The following is a 20873-nucleotide window of genomic DNA, read 5'->3' as shown; positions in this document are numbered from 1 at the left end:
CCCAAGGCCACGGGGTGGGCGTGGGGAGCAGGGCTCCACTCACCGTCGTCCGGCTCGTAGGGGATCCAGCTGTGCTTGGCGTTCTGGTGGACGTAATAGGAGTTGCGCTTGGCGCACTGCTGGGCCCGGAAGTCCTCGTAGGGCCCCGGACACTCCTCGCCGTTGCAGACCTGGTACTGGAACGTGGGACCCGAGCACAGGCGGCCTCCATAGGCTGGGCTGGGGCGAGCGCAGAGAGACCGTGCTGGCTGGAAAGGCTGGGTGTGGGGGCAGGCTTCCCACATGGTGACCTGGGGTAGCCCAGCCTTTTAGAGTAGCATAAAAAGGGGCTCCACTAACTTACAAACTAGAGAGGAACCCCCACTGTGAGGACTGCTGAGCTCAGAGCCTTTTGGTCGCTTCAGGCATATGCCACCTATTGTGTGTGTGTGTGATGGGGGAGAGGAGAGAATGAACAAAAGAAAGGGGGCAAAAGATGGGGGGAGGGAGAGGGAGGAAGACAGGAGGGAATGACTAACCCCCTCCAACTGGGCTAGAAGAGAAATCAATCTGATTCATCTTCGTATATTCTTTCAGCCGTTACACAGCTCCTGACATACGGCAGGCCCTCAATAAATGACTCAACTGCTCCTATTTGCATCCACTTCCATTTCATATCATAATAAACTAAGGAGTGGTAAAAGAGACTTGGATTTGGAGTAAGAAGACCTGGCTAAATCTAACCCCAAGTCTTGCTGTGCCTTAACTTCTGCTTTAAAGGAGGGACCATAACACCTCTTATTTTACCTACCTCCTGGTGTGTCTGTGAAGAATAAATTTTAAAAAGGTATTTAAATCTGTATTCTCTTCCCCATTAAATTAAAAGGATCCGGTAAGATTATGGATACAAAGTACCCAAGTGAACAAGGTTACTGGAACTCTGCTCAGAGATGTCAGGAGGATTACATGGGTTTATGCATGGAAGTCCTTAGCACCCCACCTGGCACAGAGAAAGTGCTCCATACACTGGAGCAATTATAACAGCAGCTGTCCTTTATTAATCTGCGCTGGGCATGGTGCCAAGAGTGCATAGATTATACTTCATTTAAGCCTCATAAAATAAAAATCGTTATTACCATAGACGAGTTCAATAAATGGGGATAACTATCTGTCATGACTGGGAGGTGGTCTATCCAGAGTGGGCATCACCGTGCCTTTCTTTAACCTGGCTTTCATACCCCCACCAGGTTGAAGTTACAAGGCTGTTCATTTTGGCTCATATTTGTAAAGGGTCAGTACACAGGAACAGGCTGCTCCAGGGGGCACGGAGCGTCCCATCCCTGTACACAGCAGAGTATGAAGGACCGCTCCTGAGGATGCTGGAGGGAGGGTGACCACCACCGAGCCTCTGTGATCCTAGGACCCTGCCATGCTGAGGTCTCCATCGCATGGCTCAGCACTATGAGGCGTGGGACCGGCCCTGCCCCACAGAGGCGCAGAATCCCTGAATGTGGAGACAGCCGACCCACACGGCCGGCCCCAGCCAGCCCCCATCTCTCATGAAGCTGTGCTAAGCAGGCTGCTTCAGCTTGGGAGACGGAGGCCATAGAAAGCTGGTGCTCAGAGGTTCCAAAACCATGGGAGGGGGTCCCCATAGAGGGGATAAATGGGAGAAAGAGATTATTCCCCCAGAATGCGGACATATGGGTAGGGGGTAGTGAGGGGGGGACTTGATGTTAGAAAGAGATAAGTTAAGAAAAATTGAAGGAAGTTTTGCTTCAGGTAGTAGGAAACAGACTTGGGGAATGTATCCTCCCAAGACATGGCTAGTGAACATTTAGATCAGTGTTTTCTCAAAGTTTAGCTAGAGGATGAGGGTCACAGGAGGGCTTGTTCAACTGGCCAAGCCCTGGGCCCACCCAGCTTCTCCGCAGACGAGAATCTGAGAATCATTGGTTCGGACCCATTCTCAGATGTCAGTCAGACACAAAGGGAGATGTCAGACCCAGGTGGAAGTGATCTGGCGCCCCCAACAATTCTGGGCCGTCACCCATTGGAATACGTACACAGCCACCTGCAGGGGACCTTCTTTCTTGTGCCCTGCCCCCCAGCGACTCCCTCTCCAACCCCCTCAGGCCCCTGCCCTGCCCACCTCAGCCAAGTGCACTCACGGGGGATTGTCACAGCTCCGGCTACGGGATCGAACCCCGCCCCCACACGACCGCGAACATGACCCGAACTTAGTCCAGGAGCTCCAGCCTCCATCCTGGCCATAAGTCTGCTCCGGCGACTTCCAGATGCAGTGACCTTTGAAGCACCACTGGGATGGAGCAGAGGGTGCGAGGTCACCCTAGGGCCACTGCTGCCTAGCCTGTCATAGAAAGTGCCCAACCGGGCACACGGCACAGCTGGCAGGCACCACGGGCGAGCCCAGAAAAAGGAACGTTAAGAGCACGAGCCTCAGGGTCACACAGAATCCCACCCCTACCATGCGCTGAGGGACCTTCAACAAAGGGCCCCCCTTTCTGACCCTATTCCTCAACTGTACCCTGGGGATAACAGCACCTGCCCACAGGGCTGCTGTGAGCATTCAATAACACCTGGCACACACAGCCCTCCAAAAACGGCAGATGGTATTATTAATGATGACAATAACTGTGCAGTTATTTGGTTTACCACCCCCAGAGAAACAAAGGGCTGATAAGGGAGAGAAGACACAATCTTCCCACACAATCTGGAGTTGATCTTGGCTCTGTGCCTTGAAATCACCATCCAGGGGCCCGAGGCAGGTATGTTCATGGGAGGGAAGCCAGCCACCCGGGAGGTCCATCCATGCAGAGGCCTGGGTTTGAATCCCAGCTCGGCCACTACTAGCTATGTGTGGTTTTGGCATAGCTTCACCTTGCTGAGCCTCAGTGTACTTGCCTGTTAAATGGGACTGTTCCAAGAATTGAAGGCAGCAACACTTACAAAGCCCTCAGCACAAGGCCGGGCACAAAGGAGGGCTCAACCAAAGTCAACCCCCTTCCCTTTTCCTGTAGGGCCATAGGTAAGAAATACAGCAAAGCTCTCTGGGTCTTTTTCAAGAGATAACTCAGTAGTTCTCAGCCTTGGAGTCACTCGGGGAACATTTAAGAACTCTGGATGCCTCAGCTTCACCCCAGACTGAGTCAGACTCTCTAGAGGTAGGGATTTTTAAAAGAAGTGGTAATTTTTAAAAGAAGCACTATACAGTTTACCATTGAACAACTCAGGGGTTAGGGGTTCCTGCCCTCTGCAGTTGAAAATCTACATATAACTTATAGTCGGTCCTCCATATCCATGGTCTGCATCCACAGATTCAACCAACCACAGATTGGTAGTATTGTGGTATTTACTGTTGAAAAAAAAAAACCCGCATATAAGCAGACCCATGCAGTCCTAACCTGTGTTATTCAAGGGTCAACTGAAATTTACAGGCCATAAACTTCACTCATTTCAAGGGTACAATTCAATGACTTTTCATAAATTTACAGCATTTGGCAACCATCACCACAATCCAATTTTGGAACATTTCCACCATTGTAAGAGATATCTTGTGCCCATTTGCAGTCACTCCCTGTTCTGGGGTGTGGGGGATTTTAAAGCTCCCCAGATGGTTCTAATATGCAGACAAAACTGAGAGCCACTGATTAACTCTTTTGTGAAATTGTGATAGGAGAGGGCCTGGAAACTCGAACACACCTGGAGCAGGTAGACCCGAGGCTCCAGGATAATAGCCCTCCGGGTTTGGAGCCCACAGGGCCTGTACAAGGCCATGGGAAGCCCCACACATCTGTGAAGGGACGGACCGTTTATAGATGAGAATGGGAAGAACAGATGAGGGCAGAGGGTGAAGGGCAGAGGACAGGCTGCTGGGGGCAGCACCGTGCCTCTTCCCAGCCCTCTCATTTGCTTTGACACGACTCACAACTTCACAACAACCTGAGGAGTGGGAAGGATGCTTGGTCAGGGCTCAGCAGGGGTCAAAGAATGGCCCAAGGTCACCACACAGAGATGGGGGTGTGGGCAGGGCCAGCAATAGAGCAGAGGTGGGTTTCAGACCTCAGCTCAGGGCTCTCAGATCCGGGGTCCTCCTGACACCCACACACACAAGAGGGTACAAACACACCCCAGGAAGTACATGAAAGGGCAGGTTTGGGAGGGAGGGGCAAGAAACAGCATGGTGGGTGGGGGGAGGAGGCAGAACACCTGGAATCTTCCCTTCACCCCTTCTCAGCCAATCACCCTCTGTCTGACCTCCACAAGTTCCCTAACCTGCCTGGGCTGCATTCTCCTCAAATGGCAGTAAGCATTCCTGCCGATGGGCTGGGAGACAAGGCCAGACTCTGCTGCTGTAGAAGCCAAGGACTGTGGTGCCCGAGAGGAGAGGGCGTGTGTGTCAGTTCTTACGAGGACTCCCTGCCCATCTGCCCACACGCGAGGCTGGCTCCTGTCCTCAGCCCTCCCCCAGCCCCCTGCCACACATTCATATCCACACTCAGAGGCAAGGCGGGTCTCCCGTGGGGCCTGCACCCCGGGAAGGCACTCCTGCTGCAGCCCCCGGTCTGCAGGTACCTTGCCTGGCGCGCACTCCGTCCCGTCCAGCGGGGGCCCCTTCTTGGTCTTGCAGAAGTAAGGGTTGTCAGGGTGGCTGCACCACAGCTGCTTGCAGGCCTCGTAGGTCCTGAACTGCGCGGCAAGTTCAGGGTCACTGGGCCGGACTAGCTCCCCAGCTCTGACGAGTTGTCCGGGGGGCAAAGGACAGTGACAGAGCGAGGGGAGGGTGTGGTGGGCATTGGGGCCAGAACACTGCAAGGGGGGCAGGAGGGGCCCATCCAGCCAGAGCCCCGCGCGCACACAAGCTCGACCCCACCCCAAGCGCCACTGGCCTCGGCGACACCTCCTCTCTCCAACAGGGCACCGAAGAGAAGGCACCAGCCACAGCCCACACGCCTCTGGTCTCCCTCCCCAGGCCTCCCTCCCTGCCTTTGCAGAGGCCACTCTGACTGAGCAGGGACCAGGGTTTGAGGCTCTGGGGAGGCTGGGTCCACTGATACCCACTGAGCTCTGTGCATGTGGGGGGCTTTGAGAGGGCTGCCAGTCTAGCCCAGACCCTGCAGCACCCAGACAAGGTCAGGACTCCCACCTCCCTCTAATCTCACCCAGCCACACCAGAGGTTGGCACCCTTCTGTTTCAGACTGTCCAGGAAAGCCCCAATTTCCTTTTCTCTCCTATCATCCCCTGCTGGCCAGACTAGTGTCCTACAAACACAGCATCTGGGCACTGAAATCCCATATCCCAGCCGTTTCTCCACTCCCAAAGTAGAGACCAGGTGTTCCAGTGTGGCCTGGGCAGTGGGCAAGGTGGCCACACACAGGGCCTTCTGGTCCTGTAGAGCTGAGGAGGGGGTTGCGTTCCTGGATGCGGGTGGTTTGAGGTACTCGAGGCACCAAGGCCTGACCCCTCAGAGAGCTCCCTGCCCTGGGATGTCCACGTCTCTGAGCCTCCACCTGGGCCCTGGTGAGCAGCTGTTCAATTCTCTCCTAGGTGGCTCTAGCTGGTCGCCAGGCTCCAGGCTCTCCCCTGCCCTGTCCTGCAGAGTAGGGACAGGGCTCTGTTCCCTTGTATCTATCTCCTCAAGTACGGGATGGGGGTGGGGGAGGGTTGGGGAAGCATGCAATTGACCCCCTGGAGAGAGGTTATATGGGGCACAGGAGAGCTTTACCAGTGTGGGAAGTCTGCCCAAAACATCCTGCCACATGCCCAAAGAGCAGAGGGTGGCAAGTATTTCTACACCAGGCCAGAGTCCAGCACCTGATCTGACACATGGGCCACCTGACAGATAAACTCCCCCGGTGACCAGCCCAGCCAGGATCCCAGCGGTGGCCCACCCTCTCTGTTCCCATCTTCCCAGGCATTCTCCAGCCACCACACACGCTGGCCCCCCACCCCTCTGTGGGACTGCGTGGGGCGAGGATAAGGCAGAAAGTGGCAGGGCCTGGGCCCTGGTCACCCTGCCTGGGCTAAGGTGCTCTGTGAATGACCAGCCTGCATCCCAGGAGGACCTGACCTGGCATCCAGCTGGCAGAGGCCGTGGGAACTCACCGCTGAGCAGGTGTGGTACCCAGTGCCAAAGTCAAAGCGGCATTGCTCGTCCATTGAGTAGTCAATGCCGGGCAGCTCCGGGGGCCGGGGCCAGGCAGGTGCAAAGGGATCATCAAGGAGGCAGTCATAGGAGCTGCCGGCAGAGGCAGGGAGGTGAGCCGGGCAGGGACAGGAATTTCCAAGCTCTCCCTTCCCAGAGGAGGGGGTGTTAACCAAGCAAGGAAGGCCTGCAGGAATCCGCCCCCGCTGCCCCCTGCCAGGAGCTGTGTTGTCCAGGGAGGATGGGCTGCCCTGCCCTCCCCTCGCTTCCACCCACGACCATGTCTGGGAGCTCCAGGGCAAGGGCACCCAGGACTGCGGTTAGGCACTCAGCTTGTGGCTTTCTTACGGGGCCTGTTTTGCCCGCATTACAAAGACACATCATGGCCCAGACTAAGGGTTGGCTCGTGGACAATTTGAGGGCTCACTGCACTGAGAGAAGAAGACAAGTCAGCCCGCCGTGCAGGACGTACACTGGGTGCTGGCCGGCTGCTGCATGAGGTTAGAGACAGTATCTCTGCCGGCACCCGTCCCACCCAAATCCTCTCTGCACCCATTCTCGGCCTTGAGCTCCTGAGTCTAATGTTTGTCCTGGGCCTCCACGTCCCCGGAGCCCCAGGAGCTGACCAGCAAACCCAGAATTGAGCATGTGTCAGGAGTAGGGTGGTGTTAGGAGGGGAGATGACTTGGGGGAGACGGAGTGGCAGGCCGCTTGCTCCCCATCCGGGCCCAGAGGGTGGAGGTGACCTACGGGAGGTAGCGGCTGAGTTCCAGCTTGCTGCAGTGGGACCAGTGGAAGCGGTGGAAGGCAGCCTGCACCAGGGGCGCCATGACGCTGCCCAGGCTGGTCTCATCCGCGCAGCCGTTCCCCTGACCATCGTGCTCCATGCCGAGCCTAGAGGGTGGGGGAGGACAGAGGGGAGCCCTCAGTCATGTCCAGGGAGCCCACCCCTGGAGAGATGAGCAGGCGGGCCTGAGGCCCTGCCCTGACCGGGCTTCAGACTGTGACTTTTGGCCTCAGTTTCCCCACCATGCAGTGGAGAGGGCCACCCCTCTGGATGGAAGCTGAGACCCCGCCTGGCCCCCCAATGGGGCTGGACTCATTCTGCCCTCCTGCCCCCTCCTCAAACCCTACCCACGTCCTCACAGTTTCCGAGGTCAGCTCCAGCCCCACTCTGGCCCCAGGACACCTTTCCTGGCCGCCGTCCCTGTGGGCTGCCCTCCCCCAGCAGGGAACACCTGTACCACCATTAACAACTCACACGCCATGCACTGTCTTCCCTCCAGACCCAAGGTCTCACATGCAAGGACCAGTTTCATTCTGTTCAGTTCGACCTCCCTTACTGTGCCCTCCCTGGGTGCCAGCCTCTTTAGCTTCTCCTAGACCCCGCGGTACCCAGCACAGAGCTTTGTGTGTGGTACCTACCTGTCGTGATGATAGTTTAAATGTAAAAGTTTGCTCTGTATAGTTAGCATTTAACACCAAAGCCCAAAGGTTCTAAATTCTTAAACACTCCCAGGCGCCTGCATCTGGCCTTGACCACTAGACAGACACATGGGCCTCTAAGCTTGACCTTGTCTCTCTATAGGGAGGGGCTCTGTGAGTGAAGAGTGGACACACTCTGCTCCCCACATACAGGAAGACAAACTCCTGGCTCCAGAATATGTGGAAGCATTGGCTGCCAGGGCAGGAAGGGCCCTCAGAGGTTTCTCTGGTGTCAGCCTCCGTGTTGCAGATGAGGAAACGGAGGCCCCAGAGAGGAGGTGCTACCCATCCAGTGAGGGGCAGGGCTGGGATGAAATCGCAGGGGCAGGCAGATGCAGAGAGGGGCATGGCCAACCACGGATGGCAGGCTCGCCCTCGGGACTGGCCCACTGCTCTCCTTCCCATGACCTTCTAGCTGCAGAAAACAGCCCTTACTCTGCGTGTGGGCTGGGGGCGGGCAAGCTGGGGGCGGGTCCCGTAGCTCTGCCCTTGTGGACAGACAAGGCCAGGAGATGTGACTGTGACAGGTATATGTCACCACCAGACACTGGATGGTGGATTATTTGTTTTCTCCCAGCACGTAGCTTCTTATGTGCTTTTCTGTCCCGTTCTCCACCGCAGCCCTATTTCTAGAACAGGCCCTGGCACACCGCAGGTGCTCAAGAAATACTGGTTGAATGAATGAATGAACATGCTCTAAACCAAGTCCGGGCCCGAGGATCACACAAGCCTGCCACCTGCTTGGCCCGAGGCCTGGGTCTAAGTGCCCCTGTTTATGATGGACTCAGGCCAGGGCTCCATCGTGGAGCACTGGGAGGGCCTTGAGGCGTGGCTGAGATGGAGGGATAGAGGCCACCCAGAGAGGAGAGCACTGCCTATAAGGCGACACTGCTACTGGCCTGCCAGAGGCAGGGCCACATCTGGCCTCCCAAGGCCCTGGATTTGGGGCTGGGCCCAAGGCAGGCCCAGAATTGCTGTCTGGGCCCCAGGGCTCCCTCCCCATCGGGGCAGCTCCTCTGGCATCTCCTGGACACTGGGAAGGGAGTCCCAACTGGGGCGAAGCCTCCCACACCCACAGACCTCCGCAGAGCTCAAGGCACAGCTCGCCCCTCGGTGCCACTTACACGTGGCCGGTCTCGTGGGCCACCACGAAGGCCGAGGAGAAGCCATCTTCATGGTTAAGGGCACAGCTTCTCAGGGGGTGGCACATGCCAGTAACAGGCGCGTACCCTGCCAGGGAGAGGGAGAGAGGGCAGAGAGAGAAGTCACGTGCAGGTGAGGTAGGACTTGACGAGGTCTGTGCCGAGCCAGCCACCGCAGGGACGTCCAGACCTGGTCACCACCGGAGGGTCCCTGGAGGAAGAAGGATCCTTCCAACGCACCCCCCGTGTGTATGCACCCACAGTACAGCTCCTGGGCCAAGCTGCCCCCACATCCTAAGGCTTCCCGCCCTCCCTCCTGGCCTGCAGCTCTCTGTGCCTGTCGGCCCCGAGCCTGCATACAGCCAACTTCCACTTCCGAGCTGCATCCCTCCAGCCAGTGAGTCCGCTGGTGAGTCAACAAACAAGCTCCAAATGTGTCTACACAGGGTAGCAGGTGGCACCGTGTTAGAGACTACAGGGAAAACAGGCGCGAGCCTGCAGCCCCCCAGCACACCCACACACCAGAGGGGCAGATGGCTTAGCAGGGAGACTAGGGGTCATGAGGTCAGCCTAGGTGTGGGCCTGCAGGGCCGGAGTTCAAGGAGCACAGAGGGGTGTGTGGGGTGGCTGGAGGGAAGGGCTCTGACCGAAGGGGTTGAGCGGGACCAGGGAATGACTTACGGGGGCCTAGAGCTGGGCCTGGAGGACAGGTGAGAGACTCTGGCGAGGTGGGGGGCGGGCAGGGGGAAGGGAGGACACGGGCAAGGTGCAGACACAGCTGCGCAGGCCTCAGGAGCCGCAGGCAGTGCAGGGGGCTGGCCCGTGGCACTGAGTAAGCAGCTTTGTGTGTGAGGCCCGTGATCTATGGGGTCTGCTTCCCCGCCTCCCCAGGGCCTGTAATCAGCTGGGAGGGCAGCCTGGGCTGGGGAAGACATCTGAGGAGGTGAGGATGGTAGAGAGCGCTCCCTGTCTCGGGCTTTCAGCCAACCATGACCAGATAGCTATTCCCTGTCTTCAGAATTGCTGAAATCCTCTCTTATTTGAGATGGTTTTGGGGTGTAATGAGAAGCTGTGATGAGAAGGCTTCTTGGGTCCCGATTGTCCTGGAGGTCTGGATGTGCTCTACAGGGCATGCAAGTACACACGTGTATGTGTGTCTGTTTGCACATGTGTCTGTGTGTCTGCACATGTGTGTCTGTGCATGAGTATGCATGTGTCTGTACATGCGTGTGTCTGTATGCATGTACGTGTGTAAATCTGTTTGTGTGCGTACAAGCCTGCCTTTGGGGCTTCAGGGATTCAGACAAGAAGTCCTTCTAGTAGAGGCTGACTCTCTTCTAGCATCAAACCAGAAAACACTACAAAGCCCTCAACTTGGAGCTTGGAGATCCAGTCTGAGTTTCAGCTTTGTCTCCTCTCTGCTGTGAGGCCTAGGCAAGCCTCATTGCCACTCTGTGCCTTGGTTTCCCCATACAGAAACCTGGGGGTGATCAAAGCTTCCTATGTCTGCAGAGCGCTTTCAGCCATCCTCTGTCACAGACATTGGATGTATCCCTCAGCCCTCTTAGCAGCCCGGGAATGGAGGAAGGCAAATACTACTATTTCTCCCATTGGGAGAAATCTCAGGAGATGAATGAGTTTGGATCACTAGGCTGGAGAGGCATGGATCTGCGGGTAGAGCAGGGCCTTCCTTTCTGAAGTCCACACCAGCCCCGCCCTAGGTGCCCCGCGGCCTGCAGTGAGGACAGAAGGATCCAATGTGGGCAGAAGCATCTTGAAGATCACTGAGGTCTTCGAGCAGCCAGGCTCCAGGATGGTGATCACAGGGCCTAGGGCCTGACTCACAGCGACCTGCAGGCTCAACCAAGGCAGCAGGGACCAGAGCGGGGCCCTTTCAGTTCCCCTGGCCCCTGAGAAACCATTCCAAAGCTCGCCTACCTGTCCAGCCAGGTCCTGTCTCCAAAGTCCCAAGGATCTTTTTGTTGCCAGAAGACCTGGCCCCAGAGACAGCCTTGGCCTCTGCCCTGCAGCTGCACACACCTGGCCACGGCAAATACAGTACCTTGCGTACCTGAGGGCCCAAAGTCCTGCCGGGTGAGGAAGACGACGTGGTCATGGTGCTCCGCGTGGCCGGGGTCCTGGCGCTGCTGAGAGTGCGCCCAGCGACACACCTGCTCCAGGCTGCGAGAAGGGTTCCCACGCTCGATCAGGCTCAGGGACTGGGGGGCCAGAGAGCAGAGTGCCGGTCAGAGCCCACAGACTGCAGCAGGCACCCTGCGCTGTGCTCCCAGCAGCAGGGGACACCGAGGCCCGCAGGACAGCAGGGCCTACCCCAAGGTCACCACTGTCCCGGCTCCAGCTGCCACTGGCACACAGCCCCGTTCCGTTTTAGGGAACGTTCCTGTGCCAAGCCCTGTGCTGGGGCACCTGTCTGCTGAGAACTCACATTATTGCTAATTCCTCAAGTAACCCACAGGCAGGTGTTGTACTGAGCATCTCCTCTATGCATTCATTGTCATTAATCTCCACAACAGCCCCTAGAGGAGAGTTCTGTTTTTACTCCCATATGGGGGAAAACAAGCAACAGAGTCCCGAACCCCCGGCCACAACCCTAGCAGGACTTGTCTCGGTCACTGGCCCCCCCCAAGCCCCATTTTCCCCATCGATTCATGGAGCAGGACCTCCAGCTGTACAGGTTGAGGACTGTCCATTTACCTGATTGGAGGGAATTCATAAGTCCCCGCTTACCAACCCCAGATGCCTCCGCCACTGAAACCTCAATTCTAATGGTTTTGGGGTTCTAATTTTGGAAACAAAATGTTTCCTAGATGCTGTTATCCCTCCCCGATACCTTAGCTGGTCTGATGCTCTGGCCCCCCACCCCTTCTCCCTCAAACACTGCCTGTTGACACGGGGGTTTACCTGTCGGTAGCCAACCATGATCAAGCGGACAAGGGCGATGTTTATGTGGACCCCCAGGGACTCATCGTGGTAAATCTCATCCACCTTCAAGAAGAGATGAGCATGTGGTGTTAGGGGAAGCAAAAGTTCATTAAAGGCCCACTGCATGCGAGGTATCTGACATGTTATCCTGCTTCATCCTTACCATGGCTTTATCTGGCAGGCATTCCTATCCTCAGATGAAGAAACTGAGGCAGAGGGAGGCAAGATGACCTGCCCAAGGATACGCAGCTAACAAGCTGCACAACTGGTTTTCAAATCCTGGCCCACCAAATTCCAACACTGAGCTCTTTCCACGAAGCCAAAGCATGAGGGGACCTGGTCTCAAACCCAACAACTCGGATGGAATCTTGTCTTTTTATATCTCTGAAGAGTCCTTCGAGAAATGTCACCCAGCTCAGGTCACTCATCCTCACAGCCCTGTGTACCTTTCCAATTGCCTCTGGAATCACCGGTCTGCTCTGCAGTACCTGGGCACTCCTCCAGGGCAAATTCAGGAGGAAAGTGGCTCTAGGGCCTTGGACCAGCAGCAGCACCATCACCTGAAGCTCGTTAAAAATGCAGAGTCTTGGGCCCACCTCCTGAGTCAGAGTCTGAGTTAGAACAAGATCCCCAGTGATGCTCAGGAACGGTCAAGTCTGAGGAGAGGAGCAGTGCACTGGATTATTCCCTTCTCCCACAGGCTCAGGGACCTTTGGGGCAGTCATGGCACAGTTCATCGAAGAACGCAGCCCCCAGCCACTCCCCTGTTCAGGAAGTCCCGGAACTGTGCCCATAACAGATGGACACTGCCTCTGCCTGCCCACCCCCAAGGACAGGCAGTTCACCCACGCCTGAAGATGCCTATCTCCTGAGTGGTCCCACTGGACAAGTCCATCTTTTTTTTTTTTTTTGCGGTACGCGGGCCTCTTACTGTTGTGGCCTCTCCCATTGAGGAGCACAGGGTCCGGACGTGCAGGCTCAGCGGCCATGGCTCACGGGCCCAGCCGCTCCGTGGCATGTGGGCTCTTCCCGGACTGGGGCACGAACCCGTGTCCCCTGAATCAGCAGGCGGACTCTCAACCACTGCACCACCAGGGAAGCCCCATCTTTTTTGTTTTAAATAACTTTTATTCCTGAATATAAAGTATTTCACTCTAAAAACTCTGAAAAATACCCCAAAAAAGTAAAAGAAAAAAGTCAGAGGCGATCAAGATGGCCGAATAGTAAGAAGTGAAGCTCACCTCCTCCCACAGATACATCTAAAATACATCTATATGTGGAATGATTCTCATAGAATATTTACTGAACGCTGGCAGAAGAGCTCAGAGCTCTGAAAGAGCAAGAAAATCTCCATGCAACTGGGTAGGACAAAAGAAAAAAGGAAAAAAAAAAAAAAGGAAAGTGAAAAAGGAATCAGAACAGGACCTGTGCCCCTGGGAGGGAGCTGTCAAAGAGGAAATGTTCCTGCACCTGAGGAGTCCCCTCACTGGTGGGGAGATCAGCAGGGACAGAGTGGGGCTTCGGAGCCTCGGAGGAGAACTCAGCAACGGGTATGCAGCAGCTAGAATGCAGAGAAACCCGCACAGATGGTCAGTGCCATTGCTCTGCACTCCCCAGCCTGAGACACGTGGCCACCAGTGTGGACGGGGGCTGGGTGTGGAAGCTTGGGCTTCAGAGATCAGACTGGGGAGAGGACTAGGGTGGGCTGCGTGGGAACACCCTGAGGGGCTGGGGTCTGGTGCAACCACAATTGGGGGTGTACACAGAGGAAGCCTGGGCCGCCTTAGAGGCCAAGCACCACTGTGTGGGCGGTGTGTGTGTGGGCAAGGGGAGGACCAATAGCAATTCCAGCCTTTTTCCCTGTGTGAGCTCTCAGGCAGCAGGACACTGCCTACACGGGCTCCAGGAGCAGTGGCGAGCTGCCTCTGCTCCCACGGTGTGCTCCAAGTGTGCACGTGAGCTGCCACCGCTGCCAATAACCCCATGACCAGGCACCAGCCACTGCATCGGCACACCCTATATCAAGGGGATAACGGCCAGCACACGCTGAGGAAAGAGGCAACATGCATCCATACTAAAAACAGCCCTCGCACCAAAAATATTAAACCCACACAAGCTACACAGGGACACTCCCACATATAAATAGCCCTCCAAGACCACAGTAGATAATTGTTTCTCCTAAACTCACAGAATTAAGAGAAATATAAGTAAAATGAAGAAGCAAAGGAACCACTCCCAGTTGAAAGACCAAGGGAATTCACCTGAAGGAACGAACAATGAAACAGACCTCTTCACTCTAATAGACACCGATTTCAAAAAGGAGATAATGAAAATACTGAAGGAATTAAGAAAGGCTGTCGACAGAAATGCAGAGTACTGTAAAAAGGAACTAGAAACTATAAAAGGGAACCAAGAAAAATTAGAAAACTCATTTGCCAAGACGAAAAGACAACTGAAGGTAATGAATAGCAGAATAAATTATGCAGAAGAATGAATAAGTGCCCTGGAAGATAGAACAATGGAAATCACCCAATCAGGATAGCAGACAGAAAGTCAAATGAAAAAAAAATGAAAGCAATATATGATAATATATTATATGGGATAATATATTATAGGATAATATAAAGTGTGCCAATCCACCTATGGGATAATATAAAGGAAAAATATAAAGCGTGCCAATCTATGCATATGGGATATGTGATAATATCCTATGGGATAATATAATATCCTATAGGATATTATAAAGTGTGCCAATCTATGCATAATAGGGATTCCAGAAGGGGAAGAAAGACAAAAGGGGATTGAAAATGTATTTGAAGAAATTATGGCTGAAAACTTCCCAAACTTAAAGAAGGAAACAGATATCCAGGTACAGGAAGCACAGAGGGTCCCAAACAAGATAAACCCAAACACACGTACACCAAGACATATTATAAGAAAAATGACAAAGTTAAAGAGAGGGTTCTAAAGCCATCAAGAGAAAAACAAAGAGTTAATTACAAGGGAACCCCCATAAGGGTATCAGCTGATTTCTCTACAGAAACATTGCAGGCCAGAGAAGAGCGGCATGATATATTCAAAGTCCTGAAAGGGAAAAATCTGCAACCTAGGATACTCTAACCAGCAAGACTGTCATTTAGAATACAAGGAGAGATAAAGTATTTCTCAGAGAAGCAAAAACTAAAAGAATACAGAAATACAAAACCTATCCTGAAGGAAATATTGAAAGGTCATCTCTAAATAGAAAAGAAGTAAGAATATATAGGAAAGAGAAAATCACAATTGGAAAGCAAATCACCTAAATAAACCAGTCCACAGATTAAAAAACAAATCAAAAAATCTCTGTGAAAGTGATGATAACCACAATGAATAGCAAAAGGATGAACACAAAGATGTAAAAGGACATCAAAATCATGAAAAGTAGGGGAGGAGAGTAAGAAAATGTAGATTTTTTTTCATTTCCTAGAATGTGTTTGAGTCTATATGATTACCAGTCTAAGGCAAGTAGAAACAGGATGGGGTTAACATACTTGAAAAACAGGGTAACCACAAATCAAAAACATACAAGAGATTCACAAAAAACAAAAAGAAGAGAACATAAGCATAACACAAAAGAAAATCATCAAGCAACAAAAGGAAAAACAAAAAGAAAAAGAAAGGGACAGAGAAGAAATATAAAATCAACAGGAAAACAAGGTTAACATGGCAATAAATACATATCTATTCAAAAGTACCTTAAATGTCAATGGACTAAATGCTCCAATCAAAAGACACAGAGTGGCAGATTGGATAAAAAAATAAATAAATAAGCAAGAGCCTACAATATGTTACCTACAAAAGACCCACTTTAGGGCTAAGGACACACATAGACTGAAAGTGAGGGGATGGAAAAAGATATTTCATGCAAACAGAAATGAAAAGAAAGTGGGGGGTCACAGTACCCATATCAGACAAAATAGACTTTAAAATACAGGCCATAAAGAAAGGTAAAGAAGGACACTATATAATGATAAAAGGATCAATACAAGAAGAGGATTTTACACTTGTCAACATTAATGCACCTAATGTAGGAGCACCCAAATAAATAAAACAAATACTAATAGACATAAAGGGGGAAACTGACAAGAATACAATAATAAGAGGAGACTTTAACACCACACTCATATCAATGGACAGATCTTCTAGACAATCAATAAGGCAACAGAGATCCTAAATGATACAACAGAACAGTTAAGACTTAATTGATATTTTCAGGACATTACATCCAAAATAACCAGAATACACATTCTTTTCAAGTGCACATGGAACATTCTCTAGGATTGACCATATACTAGGGCATAAAACAAGCCTCAACAAATTTAAGAATATAGAAATTATCTCAAGCATCTTTTCTGACCACAACAGCATGAAACTAGAAATCAACCACAAAAAAAGAAACGAGAAAAAAACAATTACACGGAAACTAAACAACATGCTACTAAAAAACCAATGGGTCAACAATGAAATCAAAGAGGAAATTAAAAAACACCTTGAGACAAATGACAATGAAAACACAACCATACAAAATCTATGGGATGCTGCAAAAGCAGTTCTTAGAGGGAAGTTCATAGTGATACAGGCCTTCCTCAAAAAACAAGAAAAATCTCAAATAAACAACCTAAACTACCACTTAAAAGAATTAGAACGAGGGCTTCCCTGGTGGCACAGTGGTTAAGAATCTGCCTGCCAATGCAGGGGACACAGGTTCGAGCCCTGGTCTGGGAAGATCCCACATGCCGCGGAGCAAATATGCCCGGGCACCACAACTACTGAGCCTGCGCTCTAGAGCCCGCGAGCCACAACTACTGAAGCCTGCACACCTAGAGCCCGTGCTCCACAGCAAGAGAAGCCACCATAATGAGAAGACTGCGCACTGCAACGAAGAGTAGCCCCCACTCGCCGCAACTAGAGAAAGCCCACGCACAGCAACAAAGACCCAACTCAGCCAAAAATAAATAAATTTATTTTAAAAAAAAGAATTAGAAAGAGAAGAACAAACAAAACCTAAAGTCAGCAGAAGGAAGGAAATAATAAAGATCAGGGGGGAAATAAATAAAATAGATTTAAAAAACAATAGAGGGACTTTCCTGGTGGCGCAGTGGTTAAGACTCCGCGCTCCCAATGCAGGGGGCCCAGGTTCGATCCCTGGTCAGGAAACTAGATCCCACATGCATGCCGCAACTAAGGAGCCCACGAGCCACAACTAAGGAGCCTGCGGGCCACAACTAAGGAATGCACCTGCCGCAACTAAGACCCAGCACAACCAAATAAATAAATAAATAAAGATTTTTTTTTTAAATAGAAAAAATCAATAAAGCCAAGAGCTCGTTCTTTGAAAGGGTAAAGAAGACTGACAAACCTCTGGCCAGGTTCACCAAGAAGAAAAGAGAGAGAACCCAAATAAATAAAATAAGAAATGAAAACAGAGACATAACAATGAATACCACAGAAATACAAAAAACCCTAAGGGAATACTACAAAAATTTATATGTCAACAAATTTGACAACCTAGAAGAAATGGACAAGGATCTAGAAACATACAGCTCACCAAAACTGAACCAAGAAGAAACAGATAATTTGAACAGACCAATCACTAGAGCTGAAATAGAATCCATAATTTAAAAATTCCCTACAAATAAAAGTCCAGGACTAGATGGTTTCATAGGCGAATTCTACCAAACATACAAAAAAGAATTTATACTGATCCTTCTCAAACTCTTCCAAACAATTGAAGAGGAGGGAACACTCCTAAAGACATTCTATGAAGCCACCATCACCCTGATACCAAAACCAGACAAAGACACCACCAAAAAAGAAAATTACAGGCCAATATCGTTGGTGAATATAGATGCGAAAAGTCTCAACAAAATATTAACAAACCAGGCTTCCCTGGTGGCGCAGTGGTTGGGAGTCTGCCTGCCAATGCAGGGGACACGGGTTCGTGCCCCGGTCCGGGAGGATCCCACATGCCACGGAGCGGCTGGGCTCGTGAGCCATGGCTGCTGAGGCTGTGCGTCCAGAGCCTGTGCTCCGCAACAGGAGAGGCCACAACAGTGAGAGGCCCGCGTACCGCAAAAAAAAAAAAAAAAAAAAAAATTAGCAAACCGAATCCAACAACACATAAAAATAATCACACACCACGACCAAGTGTGATTCATCCCGAGTTCAAAAGGATTGTTCAACATATGTAAATCAGTCAATATGATACATCACATAAACAAAAGAAAAGACAAAAACCACATGATCATCTCAATAGATGCAGAAAAAGCATTTGACAAAATTCAACATCCATTTATGATAAAAATTCTTACCAAAGTGGCTACAGAGGGAACATATCTCAATATAATAAAAGCTATTTATGACAAACCCACAGCCAATATAATACTCAATGGTGACAAGCTGATAGCCTTCCCACTAAAATCTGGAACAAGACAAGGATGTCCACTCTCACCTCTTCTGTTCAACATAGTATTGGAAATCCTAGCCACAGCAATCAGACAAGAAAAAGAAATAAAAGGTATCCAAGTTGGAAGGGAAGAGGTAAAATTGTCATTATAGGCAGATGACATGATTCTATATAGAGACAACTCTAAAGACTCCACACAAAAACTACTAGAACTGATAAATGAATTCAGCAAGGTAGCAGGATCCAAGATTAACATACAGAAATTGGTTCCATTTCTTTACACTAACAATGAAATATCAGAAAAGGAATGTAAAAAAACAATACCTTTCAAAATCACAACCCCCAAAATAAAATACTTAGGAATAAACCTGACCAAGGAGGTGAAAGACTTATATGCTGACAACTATAAATCATTAATAAAGGAAACTGAAGATGATTCAAAGAAACGGAAAGACATCTATGCTCTTGTATAGGAAGAATTAATATTGTTAAAATGGCCATACTACCCAAAGCAATCTACAGATTTTTAATGCGATCCCTATCAAATTACACATGACATTTTTCACAGAACTAGAATAAATAACCCTAAAACTTATATGGAACCATAAAAGACCCAAAATTGCCAAAGCAATCGTGAAGAAAAAGAACAAAGCAGAAGGCATAACCCTCCCAGACTCCAGACAATACTACAAAGCTACAGTAATCAAAACAGCATGGTATTGGCACAAAAACAGACATATGGATCAGTGGAACAGAACAGAGAACCCAGAAATAAACCCACACACCTATGGTCAATTAATCTTCAACAAAGGAGGCAAGAATATACAATGGGAAAAAGAGTCTCTTCAGCAAGTGGAGTTGGGAAAGCTGGACAGCTGCATGTAAATCAATGAAGTTAGAACACACCCTCACACCATACACAAAAATAAACTCAAAATGGCTTAAAGATTTAAACATAAGACATGACGCCATAAAACTCCTAGAAGAGATCCTAGGCAAAACATTCTCTAACATAAATCATAGCAATGTTTTTCTTAGGTCAGTCTCCCCAGGCAATACAAATAAAAGCAAAAATAAACAAATGGAACCTAGTCAAACTTACAAGCTTTTGCACAGCAAATGAAACCATAAAAAAATGAAAAGACAACCTACAGAATGGGAGAAAATATTTGCAAACAATATGACCGACAGGGCTTAATTTCCAAAATATACAAACAGCTCATACAACTCAACAACAAAAAAACAAACAACCCAATAGAAATATGGGCAGAAGACCTAAATAGACATTTCTCCAAAGAAGAAATACAAATAGCCGACAGGCACATGAAAACATGCTCAACATAGCTAATTATTAGAGAAATGCAATTCAAAACTACAAAGAGGTACCACTTCACACCAGTCAGAATGGCCATCATTAAAAAGTCTAGAAACAGGGCCTCCCTGGTGGCGCAGTGGTTGAGAGTCCGCCTGCCGATGCAGGGGATACGGGTTCGTGCCCCGGTCTGGGAGGATCCCATATGCCGCGGAGCGGCTGGGCCCGTGAGCCATGGCCGCTGGGCCTGCGCGTCCGGAGCCTGTGCTCCGCAACGGGAGAGGCCACAGCAGTGAGAGGCCCGCATACCGCAAAAAGAAAAAAAAAAAAAAAAAAAAAAAAGTCTAGAAACAATAAATGTTGGAGCAGGTGTGGAGAAAAGGGAACCCTCCTACACTGTTGGTGGGAATGTAAGTTGGTGCAGCCACTGTGGAAAACAGTATGGAGGTTCCTCAGAAAACTAAAAATAGAATTACATATGATCCAGCAATCTCATTCCTTGGCATATATCCAGACAAAACTCTAATCCAAAAAGATACATGCACCCCTATGTTCACAGAGGCACTATTCACAATAGCCAAGATGTGGAAACAACTAACTGTCCATCGACACATGAATGGATAGAGAAGATGTGGTACATATATACAATGGAATACTACTCAGCTATAAAAAAGAACAAAATAACGCCATTTGCAGCAACATGAATGCAACTAGAGATTACCATACTAAGTGAGGTATGTCAGAAAGAGAAAGACAAATACCATATGATATTACTTATATATGGAATCTAAAATACAACACAAATGAACCTATCTATGAAACAGAAACAGAAACAGACTCACAGATACAGAGAACAGACTTGTAGTTTCCAAGGGGGAGGGGGTTGGGGGAGGGATGAACTGGGAGGTTGGTGTTAGCAGGTGTAAGCTATTATATATGGAATGGATAAACGACAAGGTCCTACTGCATAGCACAGAGAACTATACTGAGTTTCCTATGATAAACCATAATGGGAAAGAATATTAAAAATGAATGTATGTATGTATAACTGAATCACTTCGCTGAACAGCAGAAATTAACACAACATTGTAAATCAACTATACTTCAATTAAAAAAAAAAAGCTCCCAAGTTATGAAAAGAAAAAAGTTGTCTCCTATTATATATTAGCCAGATATATAATAACTATGGTTAACACGGCTTCCTGCCGTGTGCGTGTGTGTGTGTGTGTGTGATTTTTTACAAAATTGGAATCATGCTGAATATACTGTTTGTATTTTTCTTATTTCCTGAAGCATCATTCTGTGGATTTAAAAGCATCACCTCTAAATGTCTACAGGTGATGGGCCATCACTTACGTAACTACTCCCCTAGGAGAAGTGACTTGTCCAGGAGGAGAAAT

General features: G+C 50.0%; 1 protein-coding gene across 1 annotated transcript in view; it reads right to left on the bottom strand.

Moving 5' to 3' along the window:
* Positions 1 to 20873, bottom strand: part of ADAMTS14 (ADAM metallopeptidase with thrombospondin type 1 motif 14) — a gene marked incomplete at its 5' end in the record, with an annotated part of 113362 nt that overhangs the window by 19812 nt on the left and 72677 nt on the right. The window contains 8 exons of the mRNA XM_082642868.1: positions 44 to 219; positions 2151 to 2299; positions 4576 to 4689; positions 6107 to 6239; positions 6897 to 7040; positions 8756 to 8861; positions 10845 to 10992; positions 11696 to 11779. Coding sequence (XP_082498994.1) covers positions 44 to 219; positions 2151 to 2299; positions 4576 to 4689; positions 6107 to 6239; positions 6897 to 7040; positions 8756 to 8861; positions 10845 to 10992; positions 11696 to 11779 — 1054 coding nt within the window. The remainder of the gene's footprint in view (positions 1 to 43; positions 220 to 2150; positions 2300 to 4575; positions 4690 to 6106; positions 6240 to 6896; positions 7041 to 8755; positions 8862 to 10844; positions 10993 to 11695; positions 11780 to 20873) is intronic.

Source organism: Mesoplodon mirus (assembly GCF_964341445.2).
Source record: "Mesoplodon mirus genome assembly, chromosome: 2".
In the NCBI taxonomy this organism is placed as follows: Eukaryota; Metazoa; Chordata; class Mammalia; order Artiodactyla; family Ziphiidae; genus Mesoplodon; species Mesoplodon mirus.
This window is presented reverse-complemented; position numbering and strand designations above follow the sequence as displayed.